Genomic DNA, 14,273 nt, shown 5'->3' on the forward strand with positions numbered 1-14,273 from the left:
CCACCTGAAAGAAATAAACAAAAGATATGTTATTTTCTTTATTAAGACTACAAAGATATTTACGTAAACATTCTTGTTGTATACCAACACTAGAATAGTTTATTTTTTTAATTTCGCCAAGACTAATAAATAAGGGAAATCGATTATTATGCTATTATATTCTAGCAAACGTACGTCAGTAGCATGTTCTAATTGGACTGGCACTGGTATAAAAATTTCGCACGTGTTAAAGTCGTGCGACCATTCGCCAAGTGGAAACAGACACTTACTGTTTGTTTATATAACAGATGTATGGTTGATTAATATATTATTATCCATTGTAATTCTGAGGATTTGACAAAGGGATCAGATTAGCATATCTGTGGTTAGCATTCATTATCTCAACAACGGATTGGATTACGTCTATTGTTGTTATTAGGAATTGTATTTGATGAATAGACAGAGGAAGTTGTAGGTATTTAGAGTAACATTAAGCTTTGCGTAGGTACAGTCGGGGAAACTGGTGGTGTTCCGCCTTAAAAGCCAATAGCCAAGCAACCAGCTTTTTTAATGTGTCTGTAGAAAAAAAGTCGGTTAGTGGTACGAGACCTATTGATTTTTACTGTTATTTGTTATTCTTTTGCGCAATTCATTTCAACCCAATCGGTATTTATAAACAGCTACGGAATTTGTTTAGATGCAAGACGCAAGAAATAAGGTTATTTTTCTGTAAGTGGAACACCACGGAATTCTACGACTGTACATGGTTTAAGCCAGCCTTTTTTCATATTACCAAACCCTACTACGATTACAACTCTTTGGATAATAATATGAATCGTTTAGATAACAAGCAGTCATAATGAAATTAAAGTCAGGGAAATTTGCCCTCGTTACAGTAAGTATATAAAAAGGTTTCTTTCATTACTTTCAGTATTACAATCCGTGTCTTTATTTAAAGGGTCGAGTTAACACAAAATCACACATTGACTTTTCTATGATAAGTGTTTCAATATTTAAGTTTGACAAAATGTAGGATTCACTATGTATATTAATGATAATATCATAGTTAGGCTTGTTAATTAGGGGAGTATTTATAACTATGCCGGTGGCCGAAAATTAAACACGCCTAGCCTATGTATAATTTTAATGCTCATTGTTTTGGGTCAAACAATAATTCAGTTTATCGCTTTCAATTTGTATAAGAGAATTGGATACTATATTGTAATAAGCAAACACTGTAGGTCTATTAACTATTATATCATAAAGTTGAATAACTATTTCATATCTTAAATTACTTAGGTATTACTTAGGTATATGATAAATGTGAAAGTTTGGATGTATGCATGAATGTTTCTTGTGATAATATATCGGATGAAACTTGTAACAAATTAAGATTACTATAATTAAATTGTAGCAAGAAAGAAGAAAAATGGATACTGAGTTTTTTATTTCACTCGGCCAAAGTCGAGTGCGGCAGCTAGTTGTAATATATACAGACAACCTACTAAACTCCTTGTCATCGTACTAAGCTTCAAAGTTAAAGAACTTTGAGTAAGTTGGAAGACCGAAGTTCATAAGTACATATGGTGTTTTCCTCTTCGGTTTTAATCAAGTAACTTGCCTAGCTTAACTTTTAGTAAACTTTTAATTACAATTTGTTAACCTTTTCACAAAGGCATGTTAACAGACGACTTAATTTTAGCTTGTTATTATTGTTGTTTCAGCCATATGACGCCCACTGCAAAGATCGCCACGATGTTCGGTCCTGTGCTACCCGCATCTAGGATTCTCCCGCAACCATGACCAGATCGTCGGTCCACTTTGCGAGAGCCCAGCTCATGTCCTTGGCCACTACTCACGTACTTTTCGGCTCCATCGGCCATAATTTTAGGTAAGGTATAAAAATTAATGTTTTCCATGTATTTGGAAATGTGATGAAACTTTTATATCGTATAAAATATTCGGGATAAATATAAACCGCTTATAGTTTTCAATTTGCGTATCGAATCGAATTCGCATTTTGAGCAAACACTATGAGAATATTTCACCGCGGCTGTCACAAATCTGTATTTACGATATGAATTTGGAAATCTTGTGGAATTACGCTCAAATGGCTGAGCTTCACCTGAATCTAATTTTATCCACATTATCATATGACGCTTGAATAAATCGTACCTATATGTAAATGATATTTACTAACAATCTTTTTATACATGGATAAATGGATGTTTGTTATAAGGTATCTCCAGAGCAGCTTAGCGGATTTTGATGAAATTTAGCACAGATGTAATGCGAGCGGTGGTGGCTCTGGGGTCAAGCACTTGACTTGCAATCTGCAGGTCCTGGGTTCGAATCCCGCCATGTATCAATGTGTTTTTCGATTGCCGATTTACATATGTACATTTATCCGACGTTCTTACGGTGAAGGAAAACATCGTGATGCAACCTGCACAATCTGCGAAGAAATTTAAAGATATGTGTGAAGTCAACCAACCCGCAATTAGCCCGCATGGTTAACTATGGCCTAATCACCATTAACTTAGGATAGGCTCCGAGTCCCTCTATGGGGACGTATAGTGAGCTGATGATGATGATAGGAAATAGTGTGGTAAAACATATTACATATTTTATTTTATTTTCGGACGGAGTCACGGGCGACAGTTAGTTGACTTAACCCTCTCCTTTCCTGCTCGTGACGGAAACAGGGCTGTGTGAGTGACATTTAGTTGCTTCTGAGATGTCTTCTAACATGTAATATCCGGCCTATGATGATAGTTTATAAACTAAGTTAGCGTATGTATATTGGCAAAGTTAGGCAAATAGGTTTATATTACATTGAAATTGAAGTGAAAACTGATTCATATAGAGTGTCTAAGAGAAACATCCCCGTTTTAAAACATATTGTTGTCCCTGTTGCGTCAAAAATGAAAGACAAGAATGCTGATATGTTTTATTCAGTAATTTTGGTGTCAGAAACCCTGGGTTAATTATATTTCTTGATGTTTTATAGTTGATAATTAGTGAATGTTCTTCAACATTCAATCAACAATTTTTGTTACGTATATCTTGCCGTTACTCTTGCCGAGAAACCTTTAGAAAAAACATTACGGTTGTCTTGTTCTCAAAGTAAATCAGAGGGATGGAGATAAGTTTATTTAGCAATGTTTCGCCACTGACAACAATCGAACATTCGAATTCAGATAGCTTATATAAAACTTACTAGCTTTTGTCCGCGACTTCGTTCACGAGGAAAATCAATAATAGAGATAACACTACCCTATATCCAAAGTTGGACCGAATTACAGATGCTTAAAAAATTTAATAAGAATTAATTCACTAGTTTTGTAGTTTATCGCGAACATACATTTTGACACGAAATATTTGTATATATATATGATTTAAAAAAACATATTTTATCTTATAAAATGTAACTTTGCTGAAATATCTTTTCCATTTATTTGATCATTGTAAAAATATAGAAAAGTTTCGTTTTGACATCACGTTTCATTTAATGAATAGCACAATAAAATTCAACTCGATATATTTCTGTACTTTACAGTTCGCTGAGTTCAAACATTATTACGAATTTCAGGATATTCAATACCTTTACTTCCTTGCAAATATACAATTCGAATCATTATGTAAGTCTCTTAGCCAATTCTTTTTATTCCATTGAAGCATTCAACTGTATCCTATACTTATCTTACTAATATTATAAATGCGAATGTTTAGATGGATGTTTGTTAGATGATATCTCCAGAACGGGTGCAAAGAACACACATGCTACTAAATTACTTCTTTTTAAATTTTGAATGTAGACGCGGGCGACAGCTAGTTCTTTTATGAAAATACAGATTTTTTTTACTTATCTCACAAAAGGCAAGTTTTATTAGTCCATTGATTCTTAATTTAAAAAGCTAAAAATAATAATTAAATATTTACACGTAAAACAACCAAATTAATAGTTAATTTCCATTCGAAAACATGTTCCACAAACAATAAACATGAACACAATTGTGAACAGGCGAACAAAAGCATTTCAAATGTCGATATCGACACTAGATAGACAAAATGAGTGCTCGCACCGGATATTACTAGTCTGCATGGAAAGTTCTAGTAATTAAATAGACTCCACACTGACACTACGACATATACTTTTTTTTAATATTCCTTACATGAAAAATCCTTTATATGGGTATTTAAAATATATGTGTTACTAGTTATCGCTCAGGACTGCGTCCGTACAGAATTAAACAAAAACTTAATTAGTAGTATATGGATTCCTCTAGGCTTTGTTCTACATTTATGCCGAATTTCAATCGTTATTCTTCTAACAAACATCTATCTATTAACATTAGAATTTATAATATAAGTGAGAAATATTACACAACAATTTTTATTAAATTATAAAAGCGAAAGTTTGGATGCATGAATGGATGTGTGTTAGAAGATATCTCCAGAATGTCTGCCTGTATCTTGATGAAGTTTGGTACATATAGAACAATGTTTGGAAGAACACACAGGCTACTTACAGTGAGGACGGAGTCGCGGTCGACAGTTAGTACTACATAATTTGGTACTATGCTATTTCATTTAAGAGTTTGTATGTGACAGATCGCACAGAGTTACGTCAGTAATTCGTAGATCTCTGCTCTAATCAAGTTGGTCACCCCTTCTATTTATGATACTTAATTTTAAACAAAACTAGTATTAATTATATCTAATTACCTGGTATAAATTACTCGTACATAATAAATAAACTAATAAAGCTATTAGACTTAAGATGAATATGCAATAACAATTCCTCAGAGGCGTGAATAGCAAATAGTATATTTTATATCAAATAAATACAGCAATTATATGAGATAATTTAAATTAATTAACCTGTGAACTAACCTCTCATTCCTTAACACTTATGCCCTCATTAGCCACTAATTTAACCTAACGAGCTTCAGTATGAATTAAATCATACGTTAATATTCACCTACTAATTATAAAATATTTAACGACATGATATTTGACATAAGCCGTCTGGAAATTACGCTTTAAAGTATCTCATCGTGGGTTTCTGAGATCAAAATTCCCTTTTAAAACAGACTGTCATCTCTGTTTTGTCAAACATGAAAGACAGGATTGACGATATATTTTATACAGAGATTTTGGTGTCAGAAACCTATTGTCAATTTTATCGATTTTATAAATGCGTAGTGTAAATGGGAAGATGTATCTTACCACAGAAAATCTTTAAAAAAATGATTGAATTGATGAAATTGTATGAAGATATTGATTTAAGTCATGAATAGCACATCTTCTATTTTTTTATTTCACGTGGTCGACGTTACTGACGACAGCCAGTATTTTTTTTTGTATACATTTATCATCACCTTACTATACGTCCCCACCAAGGGGCTTGGAACCTACCCTAAATCAAGGGTGACTAGGCCACAGCCAACCATACATTAATGAAACTAGATATCGTAAATTTTAGCCAATCGTTATTCAAATTAATTACGCAATCATTATTCAGAGTAAGCACACTAAAAGGCAATATCGCAAGCACTTTAATCATCATAAAAACGACATAACCGACACTTTGAGTGTAAATGATGTTAAAGAAGTAATATCTACAATCCTCTTTCGAGTTTTAGGTGTCATCTAGAGTTTTATGGTCACGAAAACAGTTTTTTTTTATTACAAAATATACAAAGATCAATGTCTCGTGAATAAATACGACGATTAGAACGCCTTTCTAAACATTACATTCACCAATTCCACCCTGGAAAAACTGTACTGAATTAAATTTTTCGAGTAGACGTTTCACTTTGAAATGTAGGAAGAGTTGACTCATGTTTTATAGTAATACATAAATATAAATTCGAATAAAATTAAGGGTAATCGTAAAAAAAAACATGTTTGATTATTCAATCCCTGAAAGGACATTGTAAAAATTAACATAAATATGTTCATTTATATGATAATATATTCAAATGATTTAGCATTCATGAGATTTGATACAGTTCAGTTCTTCTGGAAATTGTGTATTTGTGTCTATATTCCTTGTTTTATTTATAAAAAGCTGCAATCATAATGTTCTTCTTCTTCTCAGTCATGAGACGCCCACTGCTGGGCATAGGCCTTCCCCAAAGATCGCCACGATGACCGGTCCTGTGCCACCCGCTTCCAGGACGCTCCTGCAACCTGGACCAGGTCATCGGTCCATCTTGCGGGAAGCCTGCCCACGATGCGTTGACCTGTCCGTGACCGCCACTCTAGGACTTTGCGGCCCCATCGACCGTCCAATCATAAAGTTATTGTGGGTTAATGCTGCCGACTCCATTGTTTATAATATTATAATATTATATTATCATCCCTTTCATACTCTTTGAAAAGAAAGAGATGACTATATTTTTCAATAAGAATGTCCACGGTGGAAATACATGATAACGTTATAAATGTTCAACTTTTTGGCTTCTATTTGTGTACATTTTCATTTGTTTTTTATGCAAGAAATACATTTTCCTTTATATACTTTGAAAGTGCTTATTATTTACACAAAACAAGTGGAAATATAAAACAAATAACTCATTATCAATCGAATCAATAATAAGGTCTTGCTACCTCTGAGAAAATCCTTAAAGCTTGAAGATAAAATTTCCCTAATATAGCAAATTCTCTGAAATACGTTCAAATAACAAATTTTAATAATGTTCTTGGAATTGGAAATGAATTTTGAATTTCAATACTTTACTTAGAACTTAATTTTATTTTTAAAAGCTTCATTTGTGGTTTAAATACATTCTCTTTTACCTTGATATCATACATCAGCAAGTAAATATTAAAACTCAAATTCGAATCCTTTTTCAGAACCCGTCATCAATCAACTTTGTTTGTTTCCCAGTTTTGGGGGATTGGGAACGAGTTCCTATTTGTTTCTATTCAAACTCACGAACAATGTTTTTCCACAAATAAAAGATGGGTTTGGAATATACAAAGCGTTTATTTCAGTTTTCAGGAGTGTGTAAAATACACACGTTATAAATATACAAAAATCTACCAGTGATATACACTCGATTCAGTGTACACGTTGCGGGTTCATTTTTCAGATACTTAAAAAAATATATCTTAAATGCTCCCATTAAAGATCAATAATATATTATATAACATTATAATATATTATAGTTAAAACACAGTTATAAAAAAAACCTATGCCATGTGGTTCTCTCTAACCACAAATTTATTTTAGATCCTATCTTCTACCTTAAGTTTTCCAATGACGGGAAAAGTAGGTTTATTACAGAATTTAGTCTTCTAAAACCAAATGTAGTTTCCCATCCATTCAATTACAATAAATCTACTGAGATTGACTCTCTTAATAATCTAAAAATTAGCTTGGAATATAAAAATGTGGCTGCTGTATATTTTTTTGCTTAAATGAACTTTAACCTAAATGAAACGACAATGAGACGAGGAAAAGTGTCGGGAAGTCGTTCTAAACGAGCCTCGCTAATGGAAAGTAAGCCGCGTAAACTTTTATAATATCTCATCATGAAACTAGGTGAAGTAAGAGCCATATTTTTTTTAAGCAATTGGAGCTATAATTAAAATAAAGGAAACTAAAAATAAATTCTCTAATCTAAACCAAATAACCATAACTTACATCTTAAGGTCACAGACCGGGTGTAATTGGCATATATTTTTCTATGATACTTTCTACTAGGTTTGATAACCTAAATAATTTGTAGATATATAATTATAAAACTTAAAATAAAATCAAATTGTATACAGCTAGTAACAATGCATTAAAAATGCTGGAAGATCCTCATTAAATTTTAGGCTTGGCTTTCAGCGACAATATCTATCCGAGGCATACCAGTTCGGAATCCGCGCGGGGGCATCCGTCGATATCTGCCTCTGTTCGTTGGACTGTTGCCGCCTCCTCTACTGGCGCGAAAGTTACGCCGAAAAAAGTTTCTTTGTTGCTGTGGCACATGTGCTTCGTCGCCATGCATGCCACCGTTGTAGATAAGTGGCCCGTGACGCCCCATACCTCTACGTGGAACACCCTCGCCGCCGCGTCCGCCTCTTCGAGGGTAACCGCGACGTTTATCAGCTGCATACGGAGAGCCTTTTACCGGTCCACCACCTGGTCCAGTCACTCCTGCAGCTTCAAATCCTTTCTCGCCGACAACCATTGCAAACTCCACAGTTTCCCCATCACCAACAGAGCGTACAGCCTTACGCGGATTGTTCCTAACTATTGCTGTTTGATGTACAAATACATCTTCCTTTGTATCATCCCTATTGATAAAACCATATCCACTCTTTACATTAAACCATTTGACGGTGCCAGAAACTTTCTCAGCCACGACCTGTTTAGTGGCTTTATAATGTACAGAATATGCTTTATGTTCTTGTTTTGTTTCTTGAAGCTGCTGCTCCTTAAGTTGCTGTTCTTGTTTTTGTTCTTCGGGCTGCTGCTGGTCTTGTTTTTGTTCTTGTGGTTGTTGCGGCTCTTGTTTTATTTCTTCACTTAACTGCTGCTGTTGATTTAATTCTCGAAAAGGCTCCTCCTCCTGTTTTGTTTCTTGAAATTTCTCCGGTTGTTGCTGTTGGTGTTGCTCTAGTTTTATCATTTCAAGTTGTTGTTCCAAAGTACTTTCTGTTTCAGCCATGATGAAATTTAACAAAATGAAAGAACTGAATTGGTGACTTCAAGCCGTTGCTAATTTTATTGAATTGTAAAATTTACGTATTAATCAGTATCATTAAAGAAAACACACCTGAAACAAACACAATAGCTGTTAAAATTTCTAATTTTTAGTACACTACAACTTATAATCAACTAGCTGTCGCTCGTGACTCCGTCCACACGCTATTAAAAAAACTGATTAATAGCCTATTTGTTCTTCCAGACTATGTTACATCTATGCCAATTTGAGAGAGATCCATGCAGCCGTTCTAGAGATACCTTCAAACAAACATCGATCTATCCATCCATCTAAATATTCGTATTTATAATATTGGTAAGATTAACCTAAGTTATTTCCCGTGAAGACACTATATTGCTACCCTTTTTATAACGAGAATTCTACAAATAAATATTGACTTAACGGTTTAAATTCACAGCACTATAAATATAATGACCTATAAATGGTTATAACAGGGGATTGATCTGCTCCCTAGGACGTTCTATGAGCCAGACTATTAATAAATGAAAGGGCTATTTTCAACTTTAGAACCCGGTCACATAATATCAAAGGTTCATTATTTCAATCTACATGTATTTTTTTAGTCGATCGATTAAAATAAGTTACCGTGATTAGATGAAAAATGTATCATCATCATCAGCTCACTATACGTCCTCAACGAGGGCCTCGGAGTCTATCCTAAGTTAAGGGTGATTAGGCGATAGTCAACCACACTGGCTAAGTGCGGGTTGGTTCATGGTATTGAATTTCTTCTCTGATATGTGCAGGTTGCATCACGATGTTTTCCTTCACCGTAAGAACCTCGAATAAATGTACATATGAAAATGGAAAATCGAAAAACACATAGGTATAATACATGGCGGGATTTGAACCCAGGACCTGTGGTTTACAAGTCCTAAAACCTCTGAGCCACCGTATTTGAATTTTTAAGTCTAAATTTAATTGAATTTATATCAAGAGAGATGATACTTTATGTTAAGTTATATTTAAATTTAAATTTCATAGTTCGTAGCTGTATCTTTTCCAGATTCATAAAATGGGTAGCTAAATGTAAACTGGCTCCATTTCTGTATTCACCGTAAGTATTGCCTTGGGGCTTTATTTGCGACGATTTCGTCTTACATTTCGTCAGATTCCCGAATCTTTATTCTCGCTTCTTGAAAATAAAAAAGCCTATATAATGTTCCTCAATATCGGGCGCGTTATCATATCGTAAATATTTATAGGGGCGCCGTGTTAGGTTAAGATTAAATCTCACGTACAGCTCACTACATTTTATTAGGACTTCATTTGAATGCTCAAATTTAAAGCATTTTATTGTCTACGAGACGGATATCTTCTTATTGTTACTACTCATTTAAATCTTACTAATATTATAAATGCGGATGGATGTTTGTTTGAAGGTATTCCCAGAAAGGCTGAGTGAATCTCGACGAAATTTGGCATATGTATGGAACATAGTCTGAAAGAACACATAGGGTACTAATTATTTTTTTAATTAAGTGTGGGCGTAGTCGCGGGCGTCAGCTAGTAATATCTTTATAATATTAAGAAGAAGAAGAAGAAAACTTACCGTAATAATAAACGAATTTTCTCTTGTTACTCAAATGTTCAAATTATAACCGTTCTTAAGAAACAAACACCAGAATTATCACTTTTTCTCTGTGTGCCATACGCGTGTCATTCGTTCAAAGCTTCCATAGATATAACCTAGTCCTGGAAAGTTAAAAAAAAGATTTATCAAGTGAAATGCTAATTCCATTTAAGTCTAGAATGTAGTAAAATGCTAATTAGCCTCCTCTGCCTTCTTTTACAAACATAATTAAACTTAAATTTTGATGTAAAAAATAATTTTACATTTATTCGTTTTTTAGTGTAACATGGTTTTTTAAGCACTGGTTTTTTCTTAAGCAGATTGCTAAAGAACTTAAAGTTTTATAGAACTAAGATAATTGTATCGAATATCTAATAATTAATAACGTAACTGTAAGCCAAGTTACTTACTTTTGCACGCTTCTGTAAAGAAGCAATTAAATTATTCTCTTCAAATGTTCAGGATTACATCGAATTTCACTTGAACGGAAAGCTTCTTCATCCGAATTGTTGCTGATGATGCTTCGTCAAAGATGAAACGACAGTTTTTTTGCCACGCGTTCAACGCGGTACAGACACTCGCGGCAAAGTGATGCAATAACAAGAAAATGAAAAAATACGTGGGTAGTTTTCAAAATTAATGATAATCAATGTTACCAACCTGTTTTAAACTTCGTCAGTCTATAAGTAGACCTGTCAGTACACAGCAATTAATAAACGATATAGTAATTTCAATATATTTTTTTTGCAATAGAGGGGGACAAACGAGCTACGGGAACACCGAGGCGATCAACGACACCCATGGACATCTGCAACACCAGAGGAACTGCAGATACGTTGCCGGCCTTTAAGGAAATGGTATGCTCCCTTCTTGAAGGTCCCTAAGGTAGGTATAATAATTTGTATCTCGATAGTTTATTAAATACCAAAATCTAATCTTAAAATTATCAAATAATTTTAGTACCTTACTGTAATTTATGACGTAATCTTTACTTAAAATTGCTTTTTTAATTAAAAAGGATTTTGAAAGAACTCGAATACATTAATAAAATAAATAAAAAATTCCAAGAGCTATAAATTAAAGTTTAGGTTTGTATGGATTGTTGTGGATAAAGGGAGTAAGATTTAAAGGGCACAGTAAAAATATTCCACGAAATAGAATAAATAAACTTGTTTTAAAAACGAAATTGATTAATAATTCGTTATTCGACGAAATTTTTTGTAGCAAAAAAACTGTTTTGTTTTATTAAAATCATACTTACGTAATTTTGTCTAGAAATTCAGTAGATTTTTTTAATTAGTTGTTCGTCACACTGGACACCATCGAATTAAGGGTTAATTTCATTTTTGCACAGTTTCCTCATATCCCACAAAGTTTACATTTTAAGATACACTTTGCAAAGAGACTCTTTGAGATTTATGCTTTGACGACCGACGAATAAATTTCAATTGATGAAGATGTAATCTGTTGTAAGAGTTCTATTTCATACAAAAATAATTTTATTTCATTATTAACTAAATTGTATTTAACGCCATCTGTTAAAAGTGATGTAAATTATTTTACACATCTCAATATTAATAATCTATAATTTATATTTTCATTACATTTTACAAATTAAAAGGACTTGTGAACATTTCACAGGTCCTTTTAAAGCACCGCATTTTGCTAGTTAAAATGCTTAGGCTGATTATGAAATAACTAATTTAAGAATCGTTCAGCAACGTAGATGAACAGTGTAGTTTGTTCGCGACGAAGGTAGAATTAAAATTTCTTTATTTGGCTACCGAATGCATAAAGTATAAACGTATATATTTTGAAGAAATCTCTTATATATTTTAAATGTAATTAATAAATTATGAGCATCGAGTATTATCACAGATTACAACAAAATTACATCTTACTAATATTATAAATGCGATAGTTTGGATGGATGGATGTTTGTTATTATGTATCTTCAAAACGGCTTAACGGATTTCGAAGAAATTCAGCATAGATGTAGAACATAATCGGGAAGAACACATAGGCTACTAATTAAGTTTTTTTAACACTGCGCGGACTGAGTCGCGGGCGACAGCTAGTAAAACGATAAAGGAAAACTTCGGATAATTTCAGAGGCTTTTTTTCGAATTAAACGAATCAGAATAGTCTAAATCTTTTTGACATTCTTCAAACTTTTTCAATTATGGTCAGATTGATTAAAACAATAAGCGCTCACCCTGAACTTGACACCACAACTTGTAAACAAATTTAACTTTTTACAACTTATTCATTTTAATTAAATCGCTATAATGGTTATGTTTAAGATAAAAAATTTAATATTAATTTCTCATACAGAATCACTAGAAATGCGCTTATAGTCCTTGATGCAAGAGTCCTTATGTTCTAAGCATCCTTGAATGCATCACCATATTCTAAAATATCAATAGATTTTTACTCTTCCTTACATAATCATTTAAGCGGCAATAGCCTAATGGCTAAGGGTACGGATTTCCGATCACGAAGTCGGGGTTTGAATCTCGCCATTCGACTATTGTCGTAAACCATATCCTAGCACAAGCTTAGAGCTTAATTGGAATGGTAAAAGAAATATTAGCAAATTAAAAAAAATGGCTTAAAATTATCCCCATTTTAATATGAGAATCGAAACCAAGACTTTTAGATTGTAGGTCCAATGCTTAACTCACTGCGTAACCGACGCTTATTAATTCAACTATTCTAGTGTAGTATCAGGCTATCGAATTTTTATTATTGTCAGTGAAAAATCCAACGTTTCCTTAATATTAAAAACTTTTTGAGCTAAGCAAATAAATCTAGATATGTGCTCTTTTACGAACTGTTTATCAAAAGACTAAATTTTAATTTAAGGCTAATTGTTGTAATTTTAAAATAAACTATTTAACCGAATATTTCTTTCAACGTGAATCCAGAAACATAAACAAATTACTTTTTGTAGGAATATTCTGAATATAAAAATAATTGGAATACTTATTTCGGTTAATTAGTTCGTGTGCAGCGTGGAAAGTAAAACATATTTCAATTTAATGCTGTTTTTGCTGCGAACATATTGTTTTCCAAAGCATCCTGCCGTTTATTGCCTCGTTGTAGTCATTAGAATTACAAAAACGTACATTTTATTAATCATATGACTAAAATTGTCTCAACTAACGCAAGCAAACATTGCATACAGACATGGAATGTCTATATGTATTATATATATATATATAGAAAAAAACAATTTAATCGTATACATGATGTATTTACGTAGCTGATAACATACAGAGAATTTAAAAATGTTTGTCTTTCTATATGTATGCCTGTGTGTCTATAAGTACGCAAGGCCGCGTTTGTTTCGGGTAATTTTCAGAACGGCTGGACCGAATTTGACAGGACAGTAGCCGATGCACGCGGGCATATTAAAGGCTACTTTTTTTGCGTTGAAGTCACGGGCGACCGCTAGTCACTTAATAAAAATTTATAAAAAAAAAACTATATTACAACTGCCAGCCCAAATTATCTATGTTATACGTCACGCTTGTAATAAACTTTAAAATCTTATAATAATTGTTATTTAAACTACTGTGAAATGAAGTTCTTTTATCTCAATGACAAACAGTTAACAGTTGTGGCAGTCTTAAATTTGCATAAAGTTATAAATCACAGAAGAAATGAAATTTAAATCCCGTTTACGGCTGCATCGCTAAGCATTTTAAAACTCCGGCAAACGGGTGAACAAGGATAACGAATTACCTCGTTTGCCTAAACTTTGAGATAAATTATTTTGCATACGTTAAAAGCCTTGATTTCATAGTTTTTTTCAGTCATATCTCAGAAAACAATACATTTTTATTTAACTTTAGAAAATTTGTATGAATTGAATAAAATCTACAAAATATAACAAAGTTTAAGATGTTATCAGATTTTAAATAAAAACTCCGAGTATTTTTTTATGAAGAAACTTGAAAAGTCATGGAAAGGACGCTCGCTATTATGCC

General features: G+C 33.0%; 1 protein-coding gene across 1 annotated transcript; it reads right to left on the minus strand.

Moving 5' to 3' along the window:
- Positions 1 to 6,956: 6,956 nt before the first annotated feature.
- Positions 6,957 to 10,399, minus strand: LOC106126604 (Y-box factor homolog). Its single transcript, XM_013324332.1, has 2 exons — positions 10,261 to 10,399; positions 6,957 to 8,759 (listed from the first exon to the last, which is right to left on the minus strand). Exon 2 carries the CDS (start codon positions 8,649 to 8,651, stop codon positions 7,809 to 7,811), a length of 843 nt encoding a protein of 280 aa, XP_013179786.1. The 5' UTR covers positions 8,652 to 8,759; positions 10,261 to 10,399; the 3' UTR covers positions 6,957 to 7,808.
- Between the last annotated feature and the right edge of the window lie 3,874 nt (positions 10,400 to 14,273).

The sequence above is a fragment of the Papilio xuthus genome, unplaced genomic scaffold, assembly GCF_000836235.2.
Source record: "Papilio xuthus unplaced genomic scaffold, Pxut_1.1 DF824992.1, whole genome shotgun sequence".
Classification (NCBI taxonomy): domain Eukaryota; kingdom Metazoa; phylum Arthropoda; class Insecta; order Lepidoptera; family Papilionidae; genus Papilio; species Papilio xuthus.